This window comes from Ochotona princeps, chromosome 8 (assembly GCF_030435755.1).
Source record: "Ochotona princeps isolate mOchPri1 chromosome 8, mOchPri1.hap1, whole genome shotgun sequence".
Lineage (NCBI taxonomy): Eukaryota > Metazoa > Chordata > Mammalia > Lagomorpha > Ochotonidae > Ochotona > Ochotona princeps.
Window position 1 is genome coordinate 73,378,040 of NC_080839.1, and position 26,979 is coordinate 73,405,018.

A 26,979-nucleotide genomic window follows, 5' to 3' on the forward strand; every position below is an offset into this window, starting at 1 on the left:
ATTGTTGTTTATTTATGTCGGTATCAACAGTCTAAGAATTTTCATGTTTCTGCATTTTTACCGAAATGTATTATCGTTTGTCTTTTTAAAAGCAGCAATCAAGGTGGAGTGAAATGCTATTTAATTTTTTTATGTTTTTAAGTTGTATCCTATATAAGTGAACAAATGTCACATGTTTCTCAATTCTGACTTAGGATCATTCTGCTACTTCCCTCCTTACCCTCCCTTGTGCCCTCATGTCCCACTCAACTCTCCTCCTTCCTTAGTTTTTTTCCACTAATTTTTTTTTAAAGATTTATTCATTTTATTACAGCCAGATATACACAGAGGAGGAGAGACAGAGAGGAAGATCTTCCATCCGATGATTCACTCCCCAAGTGAGCCGCAATGGGCCGCGATCCGAAGCCGGGAACCAGGAACCTCTTCCAGGTCTCCCACGCGGGTGCAGTGTCCCAATGCATTGGGCCGTCCTCAACTGCTTTCCCAGGCCACAAGCAGGGAGCTGATGGGAAGTGAGTCTGCGGGATTAGAACCGGCGCCCATATGGGATCCCGGGGCTTTCAAGGCGAGGACTTTAGCCTCTAGGCCACGCCGCCGGGCCCTCCACTAATTTTTATAGTTTGTGGTTTTGGCCTTCATTGCCCTGATGGCTATAGTGATGAACTTATGTTTTCTTGTGCCTGTTGGCCATTTGTATGTCTTCCTATGATAAATAACTGCTCTGATCCACTGTAAATTTTGAGATCATATTAATCATATTTTAATATCGAGTTGTTAAATTCCCATGGAGTCTTTGAGATTTTTCTGTTTATGACATCATAGCTTGTTCAAGTGGTAACAATTTTCTTTCTTTTTTTTTTTTTTTGGATATTCTTTCTTTATCTTGCCTGATTGCTCTGGCCAGACTTTGTTGTGCTATGTTGAATGGAAATGTCGAAAGTCAGCATCATTATCTTGTTCCAGATCATAGTGTTTATAATGTTATCTGTTACCTGGTTGTAGTTTAATTTTATTACATACAGGTATGTGCCATCTGCATTAAAATTGTTCAGAGTTTTTATCATGAAGGAGTGTTAAATTTTATCAGATATCTTTATTTACGTGTTTTCTTCGATGAGCATGTGGTTTTTGTTCTTTGTTGATATGTTGAATTAACCCTTGTATGCTTGTGCTGAATACCATTTGATCTTGAAGAATAATCTTTATAATTGCTGTTGGATGGCTTTTTGCCAGTATTTTCAGGGGGGAGGTATGAGGGAGGGAGGGTCATATACATTTATTCAGGATGAGGCTTTGTTTTTGATGTATTGTTGTCCGGTTTGGGTATTATACTACTGTTGACCTTATAGAATGAGTTTGGAAATATTCCCCTTTCTTTATAAAAACTGGTTTGTTTGTTTTAATTTATTCATTAATTACATTGTATTATGTGACACAGTTTCATAGGTACTGGGATTCTCCCCACCCCTCCCCAAACCCTCCCCCATGGTGGATTCCTCCCCCTTGTTGCATAACCGCAGTTTGTTTGTTTTAAAGGTCAAATTAGAGAGGGAAAGAGAAACCGAGACATGATTCTTCCTCTGATTTAGTCTGTAAATGGCTAAAACAGCCAGAGGCTTCATCCTGATCTTTGGCATGGGTTCAGGAACTCAAGTACTTGGGCCATGGAACATGAGTAGGTCATCAGATCATATGTGAGCTTTAAGTCTTGAACCTGGTATCCTTATGGGATGCCAGTATCACAGGTGGAGGCTTACTTGCCCTGCTGTAATATGGGCTCCACTTTCTTATGTTTCTTTGAAATAGTTTAAGAACCTGCTGCCCTTGATTCTTCCCTACAGGGAGGAGTTGGTCTCCCCTGAGGACCTGTTGGAGTGGCTGCGCCCTTTTTGTGCTGACGATACCTGGCCCGTGCGCCCCCGCATCCGGATACTTCAAATCCTGGGACAGTCATTTCACCTGACCGAGGAGGACAGCAAGCTGCTTGTGTTCTATAGAACAGAAGCCATTCTGAAAGCTGCCTGGCCCCAGAGACAGGTAGGGGAGCGCCTCACTATAGTTCTTTGATCTAGTAACAACTAGTAAATGTCTGTTCTTGAATACTAAAAATTATGTTCAAGTCAAAAAACAGCCTGGTAATTCAGAATTTCTAATATGTATGTCTTTAGCTGTTTGGTCACTGGATACAACAGCAAAGTTTTTGTTTTTTCTGTTTTCTCCGTGTGCTTATTTCTCTGTATATGCTTTACATTGTGAGTACATGGTAGATGATGTCTCGTTCACTGGGCATGAATATTTTGTCTCGTCACAAAAGGTAGGATTGCTCAGCATGCGTTGTTTGTGTTGGCTCGCCTCTTCCCAGGAGAAATGCTGGTGTGCATGAAATGTAGTGTGTAGTTTTGCGAGTTCATCTCTTTTGGGCTCTGCCCTGGCACTAAAATGCCCTCTTTTTGTTTCTGTGCCTCGCTGGACATAATGGAGCAGAGACAAAAGATCTAGATGTTTCTGTGCTCTCCTGCAAAGCTCACTCTCACTCAATCCCTGTTCTCTCTGGAAGCCTTCCTTCCCTATTACAAACTTAATTGTGCTTGAATTCTATGGATTTGAGCTTTAGCTATCTATGATTAGGTTTTGTCTACCCATTACCGTGAAAACTCTGTAGTCCTGGAGGATGTACTTCTGCTTTGGATCCCTCTAAGTATGCTGTGTCCGAGCTCGGAAATCCATTCTGATTGGGTAAATAGGTGTTCTGATTTCCAAATCAAAGAAATCCGATGGCTGTTTGAAGGCTGATGTGTCTTAGAAACCAGTCACCGCAAGCAAGTGATTCTATAGTGAACCATGGAAACCTGGCTGTGTTCTTGAAAATTGTCCCTCAGCTCAGTGTGCCCTTCAATTTTGAAGATCTATTGTATTTTTGTAATATTATTACTACCTCTGATGAATGATTAATTTATTCTTTAAAATTTAATTAGATGCTAAGAATATGTAGGGACTTCTATTAGAATATCTTCATAACTATTTTATGCTCTTATTTTTCTCTGTGAGAGAGGTTAAGTACCATTTTTATTCTTCCGAATTAGGGAAAATGAGATTCAAAAGAGATTGATTTCTCAAAGATTTGCTGTCATTTTTGCCCAATTGCTGAACTGAGTGGCGATGAAGTCATTGGTCTCCCGAGTCCTGTGGCCTTCCCCATAGGTGTGGTCTTGGTGCCTTGCCCAGGTTTCATTAGTAGTCAGGAACACGGGTGAAGTAGGCGATGAACTGTGTTCAGTGGATGAGCGGGTGAGGTTGGAGATGCGCTTGTCTGCACAAAAACCTGCAGGTCCATGTCATGTCCCTGGCATGAACCCTGCATCAGCCGCTCAGTTTTCGCCTTGTGGAACTCTGGGAGCCACCTCTGATCCTGAAGCAAGTCCTCTTTGCTGCCACGACCTCCAGCTGTCAAGTTTGCCCTGCTTGACTGCATCTTGGAGAATCGCTGGCGCTTGCACAGGTGATGAGGCTGGTTGTTCTGGTTGGAGTTTGCTTCGTACCCTGTTAGCTCTACACACTGAAAATAGTCAGCTGTGCAGAGCTGTCATTTTAAAACACCAAAATATAACTTTGATATTTGAGCCCAAACTCTACATAAATAGCATATCTATCACCACTGTTTCTTTTAAGTTTTTCTCAAAGTTTCAGTTACTCAAGGAGCAAGTCATAACTTTTGCATGATTTCACTTATTCCTAAGAGTTTAATTTCATTATATTTACATTTTCCCTCCCGAACAGGAAATAAGACCACTACATCTGTTGTTAAGATTTGTTTTTCGTGCACTTACCTAATTTAACTCTCCCCTCTCATCTGCAGAGTCCATGTGTCGCTGTGCTCTTCACCAGTGGTCCTCCTGTGCTGGGACAACCTTGTTCCCAAAGCCCCAGATCGAGGAGCAAGTCCTCTGTTTCCTTCACTGTTTATTGTCCCTGTCCTCTAGGTTCGCATATACATGAGCCCTTACCCTATTCATGGCACCCAAAGACCTTCTTTTTTTTCATCTCTGGCTTAATGATGGCGTCATCTGTAGTCTTCTCCAAAAAATAAATCAGCAAGCGTCTCTCTCTCATTAAGTATTCTGAGTCTCCCTAGTCTTGCTGATTCAAAGCTATTTTGGTCAACAAATGAGTTTGATGGGTAAATTCTGCCCTGTAATTAATTATAGGTACCTTATTCTTTAAAAAAAAATAATTTAAATTTCTCTTAAACTATTATTTTTAAAAACTTGGTGTTGCCTTCCACAAATTAGCATACAAATCTACTCACCTGGGTTTAAGAGAGAGAATGTGAGCATTCCTGTGTGTGTGTGTGTGTGTGTGTGTGTCCCATCTTCCATTAGTTCTATACTCTTAGGGAAGAGTCTTACTTGGTGTGTAAAGTGAAACTCTGAGCAAAAAGAGAAAAATAACGTAGTTTGCTCATCTCATCTGCCATTGCTTCCTCATGCATTAAGCTATATTCCTCATCTCCGTGTGCCAAACACCTAGAGATCGTAAAATGCTGACTGTGTAGGTACCTCCTTCTCTGTATCCCCATCTCTTTCTTCATTTTCAGAGTGACTGTTGATGATACTAAGGATAGAGGCGGGTTCTTATAGAGTAAAATTAAGAAAAGATCATGATATTGCAATGTTTAATTACCCAAAAATATGAGACTGCCACTTTGACTGTGGCTGATAATCCTCTTAAGGCAGATTTTGCATACATCAAAGAGGGACTTAATATTTAATTATCCTTGAGGTACCCGAAGTAGTGGCCCCACAAATCAGTGTGTTGCTGGGAAACCAGCCAGCTCCTGCAAAATTAAACACATTCCATGGCACCTGCTACCTCACTGGTTCTCAGGGAGACAACAATTTCTAGTTTTCTAATGATTAGTTAACCGCATTAAAAATTTAGAAACCCTTGTTTTTCATTAGTTTGAAGGGCTTTTACTTCTCTTCTCGAAATGTGTTCCTATTTGAAATGGGGAGGGGAATATAAACTGTTAGAAATGAATGTGTTGTATTAATCCCTGTGTATAGTTTATCTGAGTTTCCCAGCTTTTGTAATTTTCTAGCTAACTGGTGCATGAAAAATATGGGTCAAAATACTGATCTTTCCTTTAAAAAATTTCCATACCTCATCACCTAAAATTTTTTCATATTTTTAGGTAAAATAAGACATGAAGCTTACTGTTTTCCTTTCAGACTTTCAGTGTCTGAATTTGTGATTGTAAATGATCACCAGAAAGAGTTCACGACAAATTCTAACCTTATTACAAACTGTTACATTATACTTTCTCTCTTTTTTAAAAAAAAACATTTGTTCATCTACTTGGAACGGAGAGTGAGAGAGATTGAAGGTTTGAGATCTTCTGCTGGCTCACTTCCAAAATGCCTGGAACAGCCAGGCTTGGGCCAGTGCAAAGCTAGAGAGACTAGAGATCCAACCAGGTCTGCCCTGTGGAAGCCAGGAGCCCACACACCTGAGACACCATCTGTTACCTCTAATGGTGCATTAACAAGAAGCTGATCGAAATAGCAGGCAAAGTAGCCAGAACTCAAACTAGCTCTCTGGTAATGGGAATTGTCAATCAGAGTCACCTGCCATACCACAAGGCCTGTCCCATGTTGTCTGCATGTAGACGTGCTAAGACATTAATACCTCTGATTAGAAATCAGTTTGGTTTCATTTGCGAAAACATTACTAAATATGTACTTTTTATCAGAGCTCAAAGAAAATTATTGAAATTCAGTATGCTGAGTTATAGTTAGCTCTTTACAGATATTTTTAAAAGTTTTATTTCAAAGTCAGAGAGAAAGAGAGAGAGAGAGAGAGATGTTCCATCTGTTGATTCACTTCCCAAAGTGACTGAAACAGCTGGAAACAACAGTGAGATAGGTTGAAAGTACAGCATCTGGGACACAAACTGGCCAAAATGGCACCTGATACAGCTCTAGGAGGTGGACTGGGCTGTGAAATTCACCTGTTCCCACACCATCCATCTGGGATCTGCTGCTTTGTCTCTGCTCCTGGTCAAATCAAAGAGACCAGCAGGATGAGCAGTTCTTTGTCTGGGTTCACCTCTGGAGCTCCTGGTGAATGTCTCTTCCCCCCTCGTTTCTGGTGAAGTTCTGGCTGCAGGTGTTCAGTTTGCTGAATGCCGCTGGGGTATCAGTCACTGCAACACCACACCGTTGTGTCTGCTGCTTTCCTGTGTCTGTCAGTCTGCAGGTACCCCTCTGCTGTTGTTCTGTTCTCTTCTGTTTCCTGGAATGTGCCCTCTCTGGTTCACACGGGCTAATATTTCTCCATCTGTTTAAATGTGTCCTTACCCTATTCTGCCATTTTGATTCTGCTCGTGTACATATACTTTTAAAAATCAGTTACTGTCCTGTATTTGATTAAACATCATGTGAGTGAGTTTCACTCAAAAGTCATTTAAGGTGACAGTAAATTACTTGAAGGTGGGAGAAGCATGATAGTACAGCCGGCTAAGCAGTCAGCTTATGGTGTGTGTAACCTGCTTAGTGTTTCTGCTTTGAATCTGGCTCACTTCCAAACCATCTCCTCATTAATGCACTTAGGAAGCAGTAACTGAAACCCTTTCACATACATTAGAGATCTGGATGGAGTTCCTGGCTTCTGGCCTAGGATCAACTTGGCTCTGGCTGTTGTGGCCATTTGGGGAGTGAACCAGCAGATGAAGACTTCATTTCTCCTTCTGTCTATAATAAATTAAACTATATATGCACACATGTATGTCTACATATTCTTAAGATTATGGATCACTAGAAGTAATTTTTCTTTTTTTAGATATTTATTTAAATTATTTGAGAGCCAGATCTACAGAGGGAGAGAGAGAGTGATATTGTCGGGGGTGGATGAGAGAGAGAGGGGATGAGAGAGAGAAAGAGAGAGAGAGAACTATCTTTGGTCTGCTCGTTCACTCACCAGATGACTGCAGTGGTCAGAGCTAGGCCTGAAACCAGCAGCCAAGACCCTTCTCCAGGTGTTCCATGTGGGACATGGGCCCAAGCACTTGGGCCATCCTTTGCTGCTTTCCTGGGTATACCAGCAGGAACTGGATTGGAAGTGGGGCAGCCAGGACCTGAACCTGTACCACCCATGAGGGCAGTGCTGCAGACAGCAGCTTGTGCACCTAGCCACAGCATAGTCCCTAGAAGAGGTTTTCAAAAGCATCCCATTTGATAGTTAAATCTTATAAGAAAGGGTACTGATGTTCAAAAAAAAATACTTTTAAATTTTAAATTAAATTATCTTTTACGATACAGCTGTAGTCTAAATTATCTACTTTGTCACAGTATATTTTGATCCTATTAATTTTCTATGAATTACATAATCCTGTCTCTTATTACTTTCTTCTGTTATATGATTGTCTTTCTTTAAAAAAATTTAAAATTGTTGTATATTGGAATTAAGCTAGAACTTATTTTCTTGAGCTTTCATTTCAATATTTTTTATTAACAATAAAATGCGTTTATTCTTGCTGCATTATTAAATAGAAGGAAATGTGGAAACAAAAAATTGTTTAAGTGTTTATAAATGCTGCTTTCTGTAATTGATTATTTATCCTAGGGAAAACGATTTGTATGGCAAAAATCTTCCCCTTCTTAGTTTAACACAATGTATTTTCCCGTATGACAGGTTTCATTTTAAGTGCTTCAAAAATATTATATTTAGCCATGAGAAAATATGTGCAGTGTACTGAAGTTACAGCAATGCTTATGGATAATGTTATGGCGTGTATATTATGTAATTTCTATTTTTTAAGTCTAATAAAATAAGTAGGATGTTATAAAAAATGACCCCAAATTGCAGATATTTTCCTCTTCTAGGTGTCTATTTATGTTTTTGTACCCACAGATGGCTTGTCAAAATTCTGATTTTTCTCTTGAAAACTCAAATTTTATCATTAGTGGCATACACTGTTTTTTTCTGATATGATAAACTCATTTGACAACTTTCGTAGCATACTCTAAAAAGTAAATTACTAGAAATAGAAGTAATTAGTAAACACTTAAAGGAAAGTATTTCCCAACAAAGGCTGTTCTTCCACATTTGTATACAGGTGAGAAAAGTATTTCTCAGAAAAAAAATCTTGTCAACCACAATTTACACATGGCAACTATTATCTGCACACAAATACAAAAGGAAATGTGAAGGTTTATTGTGGTAGGCTTTTTTAAAATCTTCCCGTATGATAAAATTATGTTCTTAAATTTTACATTTATATTTCCTGGGAAGAAAGAGATTAGATGTAGATGTTCCTGAAATTATACTTGAAAAAATTAATCTCCTTTTCATGGAATGTATCACGTATAAAAAATAGCCCATATAGAAGTCAGTATTTCATGCTTGCTGATGATTATACTGTTTAGATATAAAAGCAAAAATGCTGACACTAATAGGTGCATAAGAGATGTTTTTAAAGCACAAGCCTTTAGAAGCTCACATGTGGGAACTAAGGTGATAGTGTAGAACCCAAAGCCCTGGCCATTTGCCACCAATTCCCACGGCAGGGCTCCAGACCCTGCCCAGAATGCCCAAGACCTCACACATTTTCCAGATTAAGAAATCAAAACTGAAGGAAAGAGGCTTTACTAAGCCTCAGATGGTTCATCAGGAGTGTTTAATATCATTTATGCTGAAGTATTTTATAAATGACGAATTGTCTTTCTTTTGTTCATATGTATGTCATGTATGTACAGTTAATTCATTCTGTTGCTAAGACTGCACATCTACTCTATAACAGCAGTGAAATAATGAGGAAAAAATAGTTTCTGCTTCCGAACAGCTGATGTTCTTACCAAAAGCAGCAATAAATAAATATATAATATGTCACACAGTAGTGTGCTAAGAAAAAAGGTGAGGTGGAGTGAGGAAGATGACAGACGAAGGGGCGTGCTGCTGTACCAGAGACAGCCAGTGATGGCTTTCCTGGCTAAAATGATGTTTGCGAGACTTGAAGGGACCAAGAGATTGAGCCACTCAGATATGTGGGGGAAGATGTGCCTGGCAGAGGGAGCAGGTGCAAGCTCCTGAGTGGCCGTGTGTGTGACAGCATGCAAGAATCCCAGGGAGGAGCTAAGGTGGAAGACATGCAAGGCCGGGGAAGAGCAGGTGGATGTCCTGCATTTGAGAGTATATTAAAATATTTTCTGTAAGCAGGCAAAACAATATTGCCAAATGTCCAGTGCAAAGATCAGCTTACAGAAATCCTTGCTTGACTTACTGTGTCTTCTGCTTGTAGAATAAGCTTATGACAGATTGGCTGTATCACCCGTGAGCCGAGTTGTCAGGGCTATTGGGCCCATTTTGTTATCTGGAAAGTGAGGTTACTGATATGTGCCCTACAGAGCCAGCTGGCTTGCGGTAGTGATACATAGTTTCAGAAACCGTAAAATGCTTCTGGCTTATTGTTCCACAGGACTGTAGGTTAAGTTTGGAAGAATTATGTGGCTTGTTGCCTGATCAGAGCTTCCCATAGTAATGATCCATGATTCCATAGTACCTGTCAGCCTTGGAAGGCTTGTACAGTTTGTGGTATGACTGTTTAACACAACTTCTTGGTATTATGGCCAAGATGATCAAACTAAATGCTTAGGAAATACATTAGTACAGACAGTTTAGCTAATGTATATGTAACCTTCCATTCTCATTACACTTTTAACAGACTGAATATCTGTATGTCCAAATCATTGTGAATTTATCATCAGAAGTGTCTGAACCAAAATGTAGAGATTTGTGCTGAGAGACTAACAGATAGAAGTGATTTTTGGCTTACTTTTACCAATAAAGTAACTTTTTAACATGAAATAATGTGCATTTCCAACCACAAAGACATCAGATACGTGGTTAGTTTATAGATTGTCTCAGTGCAAGAAAAAAATCAGTTATTTAGTATGGAAAAATTCTGTATTCTACAGCTGACAAACTTTTTGCATTGTAAATACAGATGTGAATAAATAATGCTTTGCTCCAATTGATTTATAGCAAAAAATCATAAGTATACTTAACAGAATCAGTTCAAATTGGAATTTTTTTTAATAAAATGAAGGATTAGCAGTTTCCTGAAAGATATGTGTTGTGGATAATTCAAACTTTAAATTATTGACATAATGTTGAATATGTTGGAATATTGTAGTTTCAATTGAAAAAATTTAGTATTCTTTAAGATTTATTTATTTTTATTGGAAACACAGATCTAGAGGGAGAAGGAGAAATAAAGTTCTTCCTTCCTTTAGTTCACTCCCCAAGTGGTCGCAATAACTGGAGCTGAACCAATCCTAAACGAGGAGGCAGGAGCTTTGTTAGGGTCTCCAACGCAGGTGCAGGGTCCCAAGGCTTTGGGCCATCCTCTGCTGCTTTCCCAGACCACAAGCAGAGAGCTGGATGGGAAGTGGAGCAGGCGGGACACATACCATTGCATGCCAAGCGAGGATTTGGCCACTTGACTATCACGCTGGGCCCAAAATAATTTATTATTATATCATATTAAATACCAATGAACCAGTTCTATGAAAATCAAATTATTTATATTGGTGAATAAAGTATAGAATAGTCCCATGATTTTATACTTCAGGACAGTTTTAAATGTTGTATTTATTTTTATTTTATTTAACAGATAAATAATTGTACATAGGCAAGTATTACATTGCTAGTGGAAAAGCAGCCAGTGGCTGGCAGGTGTTCTGGGCTTGGTTAATGCCAAGTTTGTGTTAACTACAGCAGTGTGCCCTTATAGGTGCCTTTCCCCCCGCCCCTTCTTTAATTGGGGAAGACAACCTTGAGGCCCTTGCCAGCCCTGGGAAGGTCCCCATGCCACTGCCAGGCCAGGACCAGTTTGTCTCTCCCCACCCTTCCCCACCAGAAGATGACCCCAGTGCCTTGTGCCAGCTGAGAGGGTTATGGATTGCCCACAAAGGGGGTTTAGGGGATTGTGGGAGTAGAAACCATTGAGGGAGTACTTTATAGGTGTGGGATGACTTCTGGAAACTCCCAAGGACAGGGCCACTGAGGGGACTGAGGCCAAGTGATTTAGAGAGGAGAAACCCATAGGGCATGGCTGTATCAGATTAGGGTGCCCATCTTCGTGGGAGATCTGGCCTGGGCTTGATGGCATTGCCCATAGTCTGAAGCTCACTAGTGCACATGAAAGCTAGGGGTGAGGAGCCTGCCTGGCAGGGCTAGGCTACAGTACCTGACAGTGAGTGTCAAGGCGGCAGATGAACCACTCAAGGTTGGGTGGATCATAACACCAGTTCGTGTATGAGAGAACAAACTGGGGCTGTAGGGGCTTTAGGAGCTAGGTAGTTTGTAATACCCAGTGGTTTGCACACAAGCCAGGGGTGGTGATGGATTGAGCTAGGCATCACCATTGAATTCATCAACACTTTGGGGAACACGAACGCTGACCCACTCTATAGCACCTGTGGGCATACTTAAGAATTGGATTGAGGGGCTGGTTGGACTGCAGCACCTGCTGTTACGTGTTGAGGTTGGTACTAGAGGTAGATTTTGTGTTGTGCAGGGCCGTAACACCCACTGGCATGAGCAGAATCTGAATCTGAGTGTAGGCGTGGTGGGAGAACTTGGGTAATTTCCCAGCTGGGCCACAGCACCCTTTGTGAGTATGAGAACCAGATCTGGGTATGGGCCAGGTGGGGCTGGGCTGTTGCACCTGTGCTGAAAGCTGGAATGGGTATGGGTATGTTAGACTGGGTCACAGTATCTGCAGTTGAATTCTGGGACTGGAAGCAGGTCATGTCAGACTGGGCCAAGTACTGACCAGCACAAGAGAGATCTGGTACTGGGAGCTGACCTATTAGGGGAACTTAGGGAGCTCTCCTGGGCAAGCTTCAGCAGCAAGTGGCTGGGTGTGTGGATGCATAAGGTGGATTTGTCATATGATAGACCTTGCAAAGGTTTTCTCAACCCTGGTTCCACAGAGCTGACAACATCTCAGAACTGTCAAAGCCACTCAAGTAACAGCTTTGGCGCATTCTTCCCCACATCAGGGTGTCAAAGATGACATCAAATGACAGTGCCCCATCCCCAGGTGCTGATGTAGTTTGGCAGCAAGGAGCAGCCCCTTCCTCTTTCCTCTCTCCCTGAAGATACAGGGAAAAAAAAGAAGAAGGAAATGGAGCATTTGTCCCACACACCTTCCCTCATACCTCGACCCTCCTCACTATAATGAGTGGCCCTCATGGTCATACATCCTTCTTAACCATGTAAACAACATTAAAGATAAAATATATTTTTAAAAGGATAAAAAATAAAATATGAGGAGGAGAGAGATATATATCTTGCTTCTGTTGGTTTACTCCCCACTGCCGCCAACAACCAGGGCTGGAAAGCTGAAGCCAGGAGACCGGAGTCAGTCCGGGACTCCTGTGTGGATGACCATGAACCCGGTATGTGAGCTGGGGTGCTATTTGTGGGAAGTGAATAGGAAGTAGAGCAGGTAAGGTTTGAACCAGGCCCCGGATAAGTGAGACAAATATCCTAAGTGAAAGCTGAAACCATATGCCAACCCTTACTTTGAAACAATGTTTAACACAAAAGTTTGAAATTTAGTACAATATGCAGGGTCTCGGGTATTTTTTTAATTGTCTTTTAGCACATTGTAAGAATTTTCAGAATATTTCTAATCAAAATAATGAAATTTGATTTCTTCTGTGAATACGTTAGGTAGCTTTTGCCACCAGTTTCACATGTGTGCTCCTCATTGCAGGTGGATGTAACTGACACTGAGAATGAGCAGAAGCGCTACTCTCTATTCATGGAGCTTCTGGAGTCCAGTCACAAGGAGACTGAATTCCAGCACTTGGTTCTGCTATTGCAAGCTTGGCCACCTATAAAAAGTGAATCTGTGTAAGTATTACTTTAAAATGAGCCTTATTAGAAATCCCGTGTGGACTTTCGCCCTAATAACCTAGCACCTTCAAAAGAGCCAGCTCAGGGATCTTGATGAATACGACTGCACGTCTCTCCTAGGAGATGTGTTCCGCACCGTTGTTGGGTGCCTCAAACCGCGGGTGGTACCAAGCGCTGTAGAGACATTGTGTGATGCCTCCTCCGTGCCAACTAAGCCCTTATCATGCTTTGTGCCTATGGCTTTTTGCAGTTTGTGATATGACAGCAAAACTAGTGGGTTTTTTTTTTCTTCAGTTTCACAGATGGAAGACTTACTCTTACCATAGATATTAGCAACCCCAGTATATGATCTTTTTTCCTTCCTAGTTGAGAACTTTGATCTTTTCTTTTAAAAGAGGCACTTCACACTTCTGTTTGACATGCCCACATTGCCAGCATTCCTACTCGTGCAGAGTGGAGCAGGGCAGGGCAGGGTAGGCTGTGGGGGGAGGAGGATGGGGTGGCTGCTTGAGCACAGGCACTGCAGTGCCGCAGTGGTGAATCTGGAAACTGAGATTGCTAATGGGCAGGTGGTTTATACAGCATCACGATATAGTGGACAAAGGCAACCCCAGGAGTGACAGAGTGTGTCAGTGTGAGTTCATCATGCGGCTTAGAACAGCGTGATTTAAAACTTAAGTGACATCTGTCTGGAATTTGTCATTTAGTATATTTGAACTCTAGGTGACCATTGGTAGCAAACCCTGAGAAGACAAACTGTAGGTACAAAGGCATGTGGTACAAGAGCATGCATGTGCACACACATCATCAGTATTTATTTTCAAAGAAAAGAAAAATTGCTTTAGAATTATTGTGTTATCTATTTTTTTGTGTTTAAACCCAAATGTTTTCTTCAAAACTGTAAGTCCATGCTTAGTAACAACATCTGTTTTATAGTGTCAACAATTTCTCTTGAGTATTTTCAGAAAAAATATTTTTCTTATCTTTGAGACATGCTACCTGGAAATCCAAGTGGAACAAAAGAATAACAACTTTTTACCAAGAACATGGTTTTCTACATTATTTGCCATTCATTTAGCAGGTCTATGAGTGTAGGTGATGTTACCAGATTTTATAAGTGAAGGCCTGGGGCTCACAGGTTAAACAGCGTTAAGCACCCAACAGCCGATAAGTGGTGGAAGCAATTCTAAAAACTACTGGATGTTTTTACAACTGTGTTGTTCCCTCTGTGTCTTGCTGCACTTCCAACTACCACTGAGAGCTGGTGGGATACTTACCCACTCCTGGTGCTGTCGGCCATGGAAGTTACCTCTTCCTTCTAAAAAAAGTGAGCATATATTCTCGCTGTCATGAACCGATGCTTCTCGTTGGCAAAAGAAAAAATAAAGGCACCATTGCCCCTGCTGCAGGAGCTGTTTGCTCCAACACCGAGCTGGGGTGGACTTTGCCCCAGGCCACTGAGCACGTGTATGTCTCACAGGTTATGGAGAATGACATTTTCCTGGAAGTCAGTGTCTGAGTAATTTAGGATTGCTAAGGAACCTGTGGAAAGGCTGTTGCCCTTAACCTAGGATGAAACCATCAGAGATTTGTGAAGCTAAGCAGAAGACCATGTTTTTGCTTTTTGTAACCAAATGTCTTCCGAGGGAAAAGCAAATGTTTCTTGGATGTCTGTCATTTGTGGCAGAGGTGGCATGCTGACTTGTACTGATTAAGAATAGGTTCTTCCCCACTGTTCCTGCCAGGGCAGGAGGTGGACTAAGTAGGACTGGCCCATGGACTGACCGGTATGCTCAAGATCTGGCATAGGGAGAGGTTCCGATGGAGGAGCCTGGGCAACTGTTCTGGCAGGACACTGTCGCTGCAGGCGAGCACAAGAACCACGAGAGGGAGCAACCCAGACCAGGCAAGAGAAAGATACCCACCGGCATACATTTGGCACAGGTCGGGGGCAGACCAGGCTGAACCAGTTCACATCACCCGCTGGCAAATTCAACCCCAGGAGAGAGTGTGGGTCAGGCCAGGTTTGGTCATGACAAAAACCAGTGCACATTAAGAAAGCCAAGATGATGTGAGCCGTACCAAATGTGGCTGCAGCACCCAAGTAGCACACGTGAGATCCAGGAAGGGAGGGAGCAAAGCCACAGAGGGAATGTGGGCTCCCCTGCTGGACAGCTACTTCCAACGGAGAGCATGAGCTAGGATGGGGGCAGACCAGACTAGGCAGGGCTACAACACCTGTGCACCTCATGTGCACTAGATCAGGGAAAAGCCAGGCTGTGCTGATTATTCCTACTGGTGCAAGCATAAATTAGAGTAGGTGAGGGTTGGTTGGGCTTTGCTGCAACATCAGCTGCCAGAGGCTGGCACTGGGGACTAAATCTGCCAAGTTAAACTCCAGAACCACCTGGAGAGTGCATAGTCCGGGAGTGGAAGTGGCCTAGTAGGGAAATAGTGAGCACCTCCCTCGTGGGTTACCACTCCCACTGGAGAGCATGAAAACCAGGACGGGGCAGGGTGGCAAGACAGAAAGGCACCTGCCAGTGTATGTATGGACTGGATAGTGGGACTGGTTGGGTTGAACTAGGTTTCAATGGCCGTTGACATGTACGAGAGCTAAATGGGAGAGACTGAACAAGTATGCGGTACATAGTGGCAAGCATGGGAGCCAGGGTGGGGGCAGGCCTGGTGCGGGTTATGGGGAGTCGCCCCTACTAGCCTGCAGCTCCCACTGATTTATGTGAGGGCCAAGTGTGTGCTGAGCAGGACCGGGATGGACTGCAACACCCATTGGTTCGTGTGGAAGACGGCTGGAAACGGAACTGGCTCCGCAATTGCAATGACCAGCATGTGCATAAGCTGATTGAGACGACGGACTGTGCCAGACCCTGTACTGGCAAACTCACACAAGAACCTTGTCTGGGATCACCTCAGATGATGTTTCTTTGGAGATCCCTCCAACTGAACTGCTGATCTGAGAACCCCAACCATGAAGAGACTATGTCAGCCAGTAGATTCTGAATAGGTTTCATTGCGATTGGAACGGCAAGATTGGCAGCAATTCAGAACTGTTGAACAATCAAAACTGTTTGAGCAGGACCCTCAGATCATGCCTCACATCAGGGACCTGGGATGGGTGGGAGGCTAGGTGGGATTTCTCCCTTTATTTCTCCCCTGATCCCAGATACAGAAAAAAAAAAATATTAGTGTGGAAACAATAGTCTTACCCACTTTCCTATAACCCTTGATTCTTTGTGCCCTAATCAACTATGTAAGATTATCAAAATAAATATATATATATTTTTTATTTTGATAATCTTTATATATAAATAAAAGAATAGGTCGGAAAGTCCTCAGTGTGGGCTGCACAGCACAAACCCTCCAGCCTTGTGGTGACCGTGTTTCTCCGCCCTTGGAGATGCTTACGGCCGGGGGAGCCTTGCCATGGCTGGCTGTCTGGGCCAGCGCCTGGGATCTATTCTCCTGTAGACCCTGCAGTGCTGATAGGGTGAAGCAGGTGTGGGTCCCACCATCGGCTTCAGAAATATCCTCTCTTCTTCAGAACACGATGGATAACTAGCTCGGGCTTTACAACTTACTTTCCTGTTAGAATGCCATTTAAAATCATTCACTTACCCAGAAGAACCAAAGTCAGTTTCACTTAAAACATTCATTCTGTGTAAATATTTAGTGCATTTGGAATCCGCCCCACCCCCAAAAAATCTTTATTTTAATGGCATTTTGTGGGCAAATATGACATGAAATTTGTAGATCGCTACCCCGTATTTTAAAAGGTGACTTTATTAAATTACTAGTTCAAAACTAAACAGCAGTGTCCTTACTCTTGAACCACTCATGTTTCCTCTCCCTGAGACACAACAGAGGATCTACCACTTTCCTGCTCAAATTGCTGTTTGTTACAGGAGAAACTATGATGAGAGACTTTAAGCTGGGTTCCTGGGACTGCTTTTGTGTCACAGTGGGTTTGGGATCTAGGCCCAGCTCCTCTACTTCCCATACCACTTCCCACTAACACACCTACAAAGTACACCCAGAGGCTTGATTCCCATCCATAGGGGACCCTAGTGGAGTTCTGGGCTCCAGAGAAGAGATAATTCAAAGTTATGTCCATACTTTGTTAACCGAGGAAGCTCTGTGTGGAAAATATTAGATTGCCATTTTCACAACAAAAAGTAACTGGGGCCATAGTTTGAATGGTTCAGAATGGTATGACTAGGCTGAGGGTTTAAGTCTATTCCCTTAGCCATCCTAGTGGTAAGTCAGGGATCCAGAGTTTGAGACAAGTCTCTGGTTTCCAAGCCTGTGCTCTTTTGGCTTCCCCCGTCACTGCCCATGCTTTCCTACTGCTGGTTGGGCCCATGGTTAGCTGCTGCTTCTGTTTCACGTGGTATTGCTATGAGATGGACTTGAAAGAACACATCATATAGACTCTGGTTCTGGTTTTCCATTTAATTCATAATGTGAGATGTCTTTTTATTTGAACACTTACCACAACTGTGAGATGCCTGGTGATCTCTTGTGTGTTGCATTTCTCTTCCGTAGAATGAGCATAACCAGTAACCCCTGGGTGCGGCTTGCCACGGTGATGTTAACCAGGTGTACACTGGAGAACAAAGAAGAATTGGGGAATGAAGTTCTGAAAATCTGTCGTTCTTTATATAACACCAAGCAGATGCTGCCTGCAGAGGTGAGTGTGTGCGGGCGGCTGTGCCAGGGGGCGTCTCTCTCCTTCCCAGAAGTTTGTATTACAAGCAGTGGCAGGGACTGCACGTGAGGAGCTTTGAGCGTAGGTCATTACTGGGCAAGGCGATCGATAACATGAAGGAAACACTGAGAGTGATTTGAGCTAGTTTTGTAGTGGTGGTGGTTAGAACTTTAAAGCGCTGGTTCTTTTGCTAACCAGGGAATAAACACGTTTTCAATCCCTGATGTTCCATTGTGGCCAGCACAAACTCAGTAGTGCAGGTGCTGTTTATCTGAGTCAGGCCAGTTGAAGAGTAGTAAGTACATTCTACCCTGCTCTGGAAAGGTCATCAACCACTCTGATTTTTATATACTTTTTTTTTTAAGACTTATTTATTTTTGTTACAAAGTCAGATGTACAGAGAGGAGAGACAGAGAGGAAGATCTTCCCTCTGATGATTCACTCAAGTGAGCTGCAATGGTTGGTGCTACGCCAATCCGAAGCCGGGAACCTGAAACCTCTTCCGGTTCTCCCATGTGGGTGCAGGGTCCCAAAGCATTGGGCCATCCTCTACTACTTTCCCAGGCCACAAGCAGGGAGCTGGATGGGAAGTGGAGCTGCTGGAATTAGAACTGGCGCCCACATGGGATCCTGGCGCGTTCAAGGTGAGGACTTTAGCCACTAGGCCATGGCGCTGGGCCCATGATTTTCATATACTTCTTGACATCGCTTTAATGACAGTCCATATCCACCATATCAGTCCATGATGAAAACTCACTCACCTTCATTTTACCTTAGCTGTTTGGTTCCATGATATACTGTCACAGATTCATTTTATATATACTTGTGTGTGTACATGTATGTGTATGTAAATTTAGTACTTTGTTAAAGCACATACTAATTATAGTGTCTTGCTAATGGATTTCATTCTAGAAATATATTATTTGATCTATTTATTTGTCTTAAATTCAAGCATTTGAAGTAATGACATTAAATTGATTCATTGACTTTGAGTTTTACTGCATTCCTGGAGATAAACTTAAAAATAAAATTGTAAATATGTTCTTTGGAGACTCACAGTAATCCCTTGGGAAGAGGCTTTCATTATGACTGCACATGTAATGAATTGTTTTCTGAATGAAGGACTGGATAATTGTCTTTTAATTAAATTTTAACAAAGTTACCCATTTATGAAGTCCAGACACTAAAGGTAGCCTGCACTTTGTCTGGGTTGATTTGATCTGTGTAGCTTGCTCTGCTTGTATCAGCCACTCTTCACCCATGTTCCACTTCACTGTGCTCTGTGTCCCTAGAGTGTGGGAACCACAATATGACCATGTGTGTTGTAGCTTTGCCACACATGGCAGGATTTGGCACACTGTGTAATGTAATGTCTGCATGGCTTACTGTTCTCACCAGGTAAAATACTAGATAAATAACATGTTCAACTGTCACATCAAGGCTAGAGGGTAGAAGTAGCCTGTCATTGGTTCTGTTGAATCATCTCGTTAGGAAAATACTCACACTATAATGCCACCATCTGCCTAGTGTAATGCCTAACATTCGCTAATTCTCCTGGGCTTCCGCTGCCATTGTCCCCTTTAACCTCCAACAACCACCTGTTCACAGGTGCCCTTTCTCAGTGTGACAGCTGATGAAATGAAGGTTACTCCAGCTTCATTAAGGCAGTGAATGGTGTGCTTCCTTCTAGAGTGGCCCATAGAATCTAGTTTCTTGGTTGTTTTGTTTTAAATTTAATGTTATTGGCACTCTATTGCCTAGAGAAATGTTTGTGTTTTAAATAGCCTAGTTGGTTTTATTTTACAGCAAGGAATGTAAGCGTGACCACGGATGGGGCACGGACATGAGTCTCTTCCTGTGAGACATTAGAGCTATGACACAGTAAGCAGAGTTCGTCCCCTCGGGACTCTTGTGCTGCATTTCAGAGGACAAGCAGACTTTCTCATTTCCATCCAGCCATCCAGGAAGCCAGACCTCCCAAGATTGAAATGTCCCTCCAAGCTCTCCCTCCCCTCTGAACATTCCCAAGACCCTCAAACTATGAAAGATCGAGCGTACTCAAACAATGGGCCTCTGCGACATGATCACCCCATCTTCGCATGGGCAGTTGGTCAGCTCTAATAAATTCAGTTCAGCTGTGAATTCGCTTCACACCACCCAAACCACCACTGGATATGTGACCTTGATGTCCTCCCAGGGGCTGGCCACTGAAGGCCTAGAAGCCATTACCTGTGTTACACTTTAACCATGCGGGAATAGGAAACAGAGTCTGTGCATGCATGTTACTAATAAACCTAGTCAGCATTATATATATTATATATATATATATTCTAAGACCTAGAAAGAAAAGTATGTTCTTCCTGTTGTCTAAAGTGTAACAAGCTGTGCCTTCTGCTTCCTATCCAAAATACACAAGAAGCTGAATGCTGTCAGGACTTAACTCCCAGTATGCCTTTGTGATTGATTTGAGGTTCCATGACAAGGAAAGTAATTCATGGTCCACTTCGCGAAGCAGCTGGTCCATGGCTGCTAAGTGCGTTTAGAATGAGGTCCCCATTATGTGGACCGGGTCTGTGAAGTGCTGCAGAGTGGATTGTACTTGTCCTCTTGCTTAGGGCTAGGAGCACCTCCAGGGCAGGACCTTCTCACAGCACAGTGCAGAACTAGCCAGCCCTGGCTGTGCCGGAAGCTGCTCAGCTCCTGTTCTGGGCTAAGCAGTAGCATGATCCATGATGATGAGAAAAGCTGTGAGCTTGAGGCCTTTGTCTTCTGATTCAGTAGCAAGGAGTTAGGCTGAGTGATCCCAGAAAGGACTCCAGTTGTGTATTCTACCAGGTGTCCTTACATGTCCCTAGAAAGGGCAGGCTGGGGGCCTGGCCTCCTGCTCAGCTGGACTGTCATCGCTGTCCCAGGCCTGTCATTCCCTTGTGCAGGGAATGGCGCTGCGCTGAGAGGAGGTCTTCATCACTTGTGCCTTCCACTTTGATGATATGGCACTATTTATTCAGTGAATTTTGTTTCTAAGGGGCCTCTTCTTCATTTTTCTTTTGCTACTTCAGTTTCCATCTCTGAATTTTGTGTACAAAGAAACTTTTCTGGGTGCTGTGGTTAGCTGTGATTAGAGGTATGTGAACAGTGTATACATTTTTTTCTTTTCCCAATAACCAGATGTGCCCTAATGTGAATGGCAGTTGTTAAAAAGGAAGAAACATTATTAGCACAAATCATAAGTGACTCAAGTTTATCTTACTACATTTTCAATTTGCGTAGCTTATTTTCAGAGTTCCATAATAGTGTACATCACTGAGGTGGTGAAATGATCCATAACTCATTGACTGTGACTCTAATACCAGTGGTTGCCGTATTGTATGGTTCATGAAATCAGTGCGTCTCAGTGTGTGATACAAGGGATTTGTCTTTTTCCTCTTCCCCATTTCGGTCCCCCCCACTCTCCAGTATTGTTTGGTTATTTTATTCATGACTCTTTTTTGTCCTAAAGATGTATTTGCTTGAATGGCAGGGTGACAGAAACAGAAAGTCTTCTCTCTGCTTGTTCACTTCCCAAATGACTGCAGCTAGAAACCAGGAATTCCATTTGGGTCTCCCATGTGGATAGCGCAACACACGTTCTTCTGTTGTCATCTGCTGCTTCACAGGCACTTCAGCAGTGGGGCTCAGTGGGACCAGGTGCACAGTAGAGTAGTTCTTGCTTGCACTGATGCCTGTATGGGTTGAAGGGATCACAGGCGCCTGCCTGATGTGCTGCAGCACAGCACTGGCCCCTTCTTGCCTCTTGCGAATCCTTTCTATGATGCCTGCCCTGTTCTGGCTTTGCCTGCCTAGGGCAGTGCTGCTTTTCCTGATGGGAAATATTACCAACAGGATATATCACTGTCTGTCACAGGACAGTTGTCCCACAATCTCCAAAGGTATGTGTCCCTGTTCATTGCTTGTCTCTGTTGTAATATAAAGATTCACAAGAGGAAGTCCTTCGTTGAGTAAGAAATTTGCATAAAACAAACTTTGGCGTTTACACATTTAAAATTCCAAGTCCAGTTCTTTTGGGCTGACCCTGAATGTCCGTGACCTGGCAAAGGCTCAGCATGGAGTAGAATCAGAGTTTCCATGTGCTGTTGTGTGGGAGGAGGTGCCTGTGCTAATGAGTGAGCCTGGTCAGTGCTGGGCTCAGACTCTCAAGTGACTGGGCCATTTTTGGTAACACTGATTTTTGAGAATCAGAAGGCATTTATATTACTTAAATTTCCTGCACTCTTCTTTATCTGATTAATTAAGGCTAAGATTGTTCCTCCCATGAAGGAATTTAGGATAAAATTGGAAATTATATATATTAGCATATGGCCTGACAAACAGCTGGTTTTAACCATGGAGCAGCTGGAGGTCCTGTAGAGCATGAGACCAAGGACTGAGCTTGGCCCAGGAACAGGATGTGATCACTGCAATGGCCAAGATGCTGGATGTCTGGGCAGCCTGTTCCTGGGGCCTGCTGGCACGCAAGGACTGCACACTGCCTTACAGTCTCCATGTAGTGACCAGCACATGTGATAAGTCCCTTGGGCCCTGCGTCACTAATCTTAGCTCAACTGATGCTTTTCCATTACAGACACCCTGGGGCAAGCAGGAGGTTTACAGGAGGATGGACAGACTGGTGGGTGGAGAGGAGGCTGTGTCACGACTGTGGGTTTCAGTGAAAGTGACAGTCCAGGAGGAACAAATACTCAAGGCTGCAGCCTGCTCTTAGCACTGCCCCACCTGCTCCTGTTGGTCCAAGGCCTTGCCGTTCTTCTGTGTCCTGATAATTTGACCGGTTGAGCTAGAAGGCGTGAAGGAAAGTGTTTGCGTTTCTCTCTCCTGCTCTGACCTGTGAATGTCTTAATGAGTGCTCCCATCACAACTTAGGAGGAAACTACATTATAAACGTAGTAGAGGATTTTGTGTTAAAGGTCAGTTATTCAGGAGCTGCTGTAGACTGAGCTCTTCTGCTTGGGCTGTCCCGGCCTGGCTGTGTGCCACCTGCCCAAAAATACCTGTCCAGCTAGCCCGGAAAGTGAAGGTTGGCAGTTTATTATGCTCAGTCTCAATTTCACAAATTGCTTAAAAAATCCTTGTTTTCACATCACTGACAACTCGTCAACAGAAAAAAATCACATACGAGTATTTTTAAGTACAGTATGTACCAAGCAGGTTTGCCAGTCAGAGAAGCCAGAGATAGAAATGACTGCACAGTTGTAGAAAAGAGACAGTGTAAGAAATGTGAATACAGGGAGAACAATGAATGCTAACCTGCGATAGGTGCCTTGGTAGAGGCACCTTGTTTTTCTAAGGGCAGACGTAAGGAGCAATTAAGGGTTAATCAGTGAAAGAGCACAGGTTATACAGATGGCAAAACCTACAGGTATGAGAGTCCTACTCATGGTGGCTACACTGTCCAGTACAGCAGCCACTGGCCACAACTGTCTAGTAACATTAAAACTCTGTTACATTGCAAATGCACTTCCTGCAGTACACTAAACCGTATTTCCGATACGGCTTGTGGGTTGCAGCTGTGGAATTGGATTGTGCAATTACAGGTTGCTTCCACCATGGCAGGAAGATTCCTTGGATGTTCCCAGGGGGTGAAGAAGGAAGGCTGAGATAGCAAACACAAGGTAGCAGCTAGGCCCCAGGGCTGTGCTCTGGAGTTTGTGTTGCAGGCCCCCAAGGGTTTTGGGAGGTATTCTCCTAAGTGTTTCCCCAGATGAGAAATCTGCAGTCCTCTTCAGCCCAGATGTTTGATGAGATGCTTTGCGATGCTTGTAGAGGCACTTTAGTGCTATTCTGAATGAGAGTTCCTGATGCTTGAGTACATGTTCTTCCAAACTTGCGTCCTGCTGATTCTGCTCATTGTCACACAACTTTGTGTATCACCACCTTCCGCTGTGAAATTTGAAGCTTTGCTGATTTCCAGAAGAGATGACTGAATGAAAGCTTAAAAAAAGTATAATTGGAATTCTGAAGAGACTTTATCCTGTACTTTAAATGGGAGCTTCTTTGTGTCATCCGTACTTTATGTATGCTTTATAACAATATCAGAGAAATTTAAAGTACCATAAATCTCTGTTTTTCCTTGTCTGATCTAACAAACACGAGAGGAAGATGTGGTGGTCCCTGCTTCTTCTCGCAGAACACAGTGGATCCTCATTGTCTGGCCCTCGTCCCAAGGGTCCCGTCCTCCATAGTGCCACGGGCACTGGAACATTTGCCCTAATAGAGCTCAGCAGGGCAACGCAGCCTGCAAATTCAATTTTTACCCTTTCAGACTTTCATTGTAAGGAACTATCATTTTTTACATTATGTGGAATCCCACTTTCTGGTGACAGGTTCAGCCCATAAAACCAAGGACTGGGAATGAAATGCACTTACACCTGTGGTGTTCCAAAGACATTCTGCTTGTTCTTCACCACAGCTGGTGTTCGTGAAGGTGAATGTCTTACATATATCAAGAATCCAGTTTGCCTTCACAGGATTATGTGGCTTTGAGACACTTTATTTGCTGATTTCCTTTGTTCAGTAGATGATAACAATAATGAAATATTGTTCATATTAGTACTCAGTAGATCTTATTATTTGATCTTTAGTATTTTCTGAGCTTTGTATATTATATCTATTAACACTGCTTCTCACATTCAAAATGAAAACTGCAGGGTTGATGTAGATGCTCCCATCTTAAGAGGAAACTAGGACTCTGTGAGATTAGGGAAACCCAGCGCCGTGAGCACACAGTGAGTAGGATGCAGCTATGAACAGCCCTGAGGAATATCTGAGTGCTAGGAAAGAGTTCCTGTTTCTGTGCAGCGAATTAACAGGTGCCAAAGCCCTACCCAGGTATTCAGTATGACCTTGAGTGTGCACCACACCCACACACACGTGCGGTACATCCATTCCTAGAAAAGATGGAAAGGTACAGGGAGGGCAGCCAAGGATGCCAGATGCACCGTAGGTCCCTGCTCACCATGTGTTGGTGTGGTTTCAGTGCGTGAAGGAGCTGTGCCGGCTGCTGCTGGACCAGTCCCTGCTGCTGCCGTCCCTGAAGCTGCTGCTGGAGAGCCAGGACGAGGCCCTGCACGCCACGGCGCTGGAGCGGCTTGCCGCCGTCACAGAGGTACGCCCAGTGTCCTTACGGCGATTGCTTCTCACCTTACTTGTGTTATGTATTAATGTAAAGGACAACAGGTTTTATGTAGTTCATAGATGCAGTTCTAAGAATGTAACAATACAAAAAAAATAATACGGTGATACTTCCCTCCCTCCTCCCCCTTTAAAATTTTGACATGTCATTTTTAATTTAGTTTATAGTCAGAGGTTTACTACTCTACTAGATAAAGTGTCCAGTACCAATAAAGAAAAAAATAATAAATCATTGTGAAGGAATACAGCAAAGGGCTATAAACAATGCACAAATCCCAGTATGCCAATTTAACTCATGCATATTAAATTGTTTTTATACTGTAGGTACAGGTACTAGCTGCCACATATCAGAGGAAATGTGAGATTTGTCCTTTTGGGTTTGGCTTGTTTCAGTAAGTGTAATGATTTCCAGTTGTATCCATTTCTTGACTTTCAAAGAAATGTATTAATACTTTCCTTCTTATGAGTAATAGCCATGGTTTATTTAAGACTTTAAGTTTTACTGTAAGTGAAATACATACTACTTTGTTCAAGCAGTATGTATTCGTGTATTTTATAAGCTTTTATTAACCTATTCCCTAAAGTAGACTCTATTTAGCTGCTGAGTCCCAAGATTAGGAGCTTTCCTGGAAAAGCCCTGTGTGAGTCTCTTCAAGCAGGATGGCACTGCCGGCAGCCACCTCGTCCTGTTGCTTGACACTGGGCAATGCACAGCAGCAGGGTGGCTTCCTGGTCCTGGTGTATATGTGTCGTTATTCTCTGGCTAGAGAGAGGGAAGTGGGGCATCGTCGTATTTCCTGTTCAAAGTTCCAAGCTCTTCTTCACCCTGGCGTGTAAATCCCATTGAAGCAGGCGCCTGGCTTGAAGAACAGGTGCTGAAATCAAGCTTTGTCCTTCAGGGCTTGCTCTCTTATGAGGAAGGAAGGAACTTTCTCTACCTTTTAAAAATTTTACACTTCAGGACTAGATGACTTACACTGAATAATCCTTATGAAGCTTAGTAGTAGTAATGTCCTTCTTTTCTTTGAATTTAGTGTGTCTATAACATAGGCATGAATATAACTTTACACACACACGATCACTCACTCACACACGCACATTTTAAAAAGTTGAGTGTGGCAGGGTATCTTTTTGGGACCAAAGAGGGAAGGCAGTCCTTGCACAGAGGTGGACGCTTGATTACACAAGACAATGAAGATTGGTCAGAAGATGTCACTGAAGGGAAATTTTATTAATAACAAAGGATAAAAAAGGTAAATTATAGCAAAGTGAAATACAACTATTTGGGAGCAGCCATTAGAAGAAATTGGGACATCTGATGTCATTCTCTACTTAAGATACATTTTCAAAATAGTGACCTAGGTAATGAGAAGTCTTAACAGAAAGTCCTTAAGGAACTGGGTGAAGTTGTGATCAAGAGGCCTGTTGGTAGCCCACCTGCCTCTTCCCATGTTGTACAACATGGGACTTCATGTGAAATGGACTGTATTGCACTTTCTTCTTCATCTGTTTCACGTTAAATGTGTAAGAAATTGGAAGAAAACTAGACAGTCAGGCTGTGTCCCGCAGTTGATTCGCTCCCCTCATCGTGTGTTGCCTCTGCCGAGGCATTGTCACTGCAGTTTGCTCTGGGAATAAGGCCGAGATGCGCTGTACGCTGCCTCTCTGTGCGCTGTGCATGGAGCCATCTTGATCCACTCCTGGATTCCGTAAGCGAATACATCAGTTTTCATCCCAAAGACTCTTCCTCAGAAACACTCGTGTCAGGATTATAACTGGAGCAGGGACTCCCTGCCTGCTAACTGTGGTGCTGCCCACACAAGCTGCTGCACGCATGTGTGCACTCATGTGTGCACACACACACACACACACACACACACAGAGCAGCCATCCTAAGTGGGAACGCTGCACTGTCCAAGGGGTCCTTATTTTTTTCATTTTAAACTGTATTTTCTGATTTTTATGCAAATGTGTTAGATAAACTTATAGCATGCTAAATGATATAATTTTATGAACAGCTTGGCATAATTTAGATAGTTAACATACCCATCACCTTAAAGAAACATTTGTTTTGGGAAGAATATTTGAAATTTTCTCCTAGTGATTTTGAACTGTCAGATCCTCCTCTTGCATGTAGTCTCCGT

At 42.9% G+C, this 26,979-nt stretch overlaps 1 protein-coding gene across 3 annotated transcripts in view; it reads left to right on the forward strand.

Annotated features, from left to right (window-relative positions):
- NBAS (NBAS subunit of NRZ tethering complex) overlaps positions 1-26,979 on the forward strand; it is a 376,509-nt gene that overhangs the window by 266,921 nt on the left and 82,609 nt on the right. For all 3 annotated transcript variants that reach the window (XM_058668260.1, XM_058668259.1, XM_058668261.1), the window contains 4 exons: positions 1,842-2,037; positions 12,782-12,921; positions 17,488-17,632; positions 24,681-24,809. In XM_058668260.1, the coding sequence (XP_058524243.1) occupies positions 1,842-2,037; positions 12,782-12,921; positions 17,488-17,632; positions 24,681-24,809 (610 nt within the window). The remainder of the gene's footprint in view (positions 1-1,841; positions 2,038-12,781; positions 12,922-17,487; positions 17,633-24,680; positions 24,810-26,979) is intronic.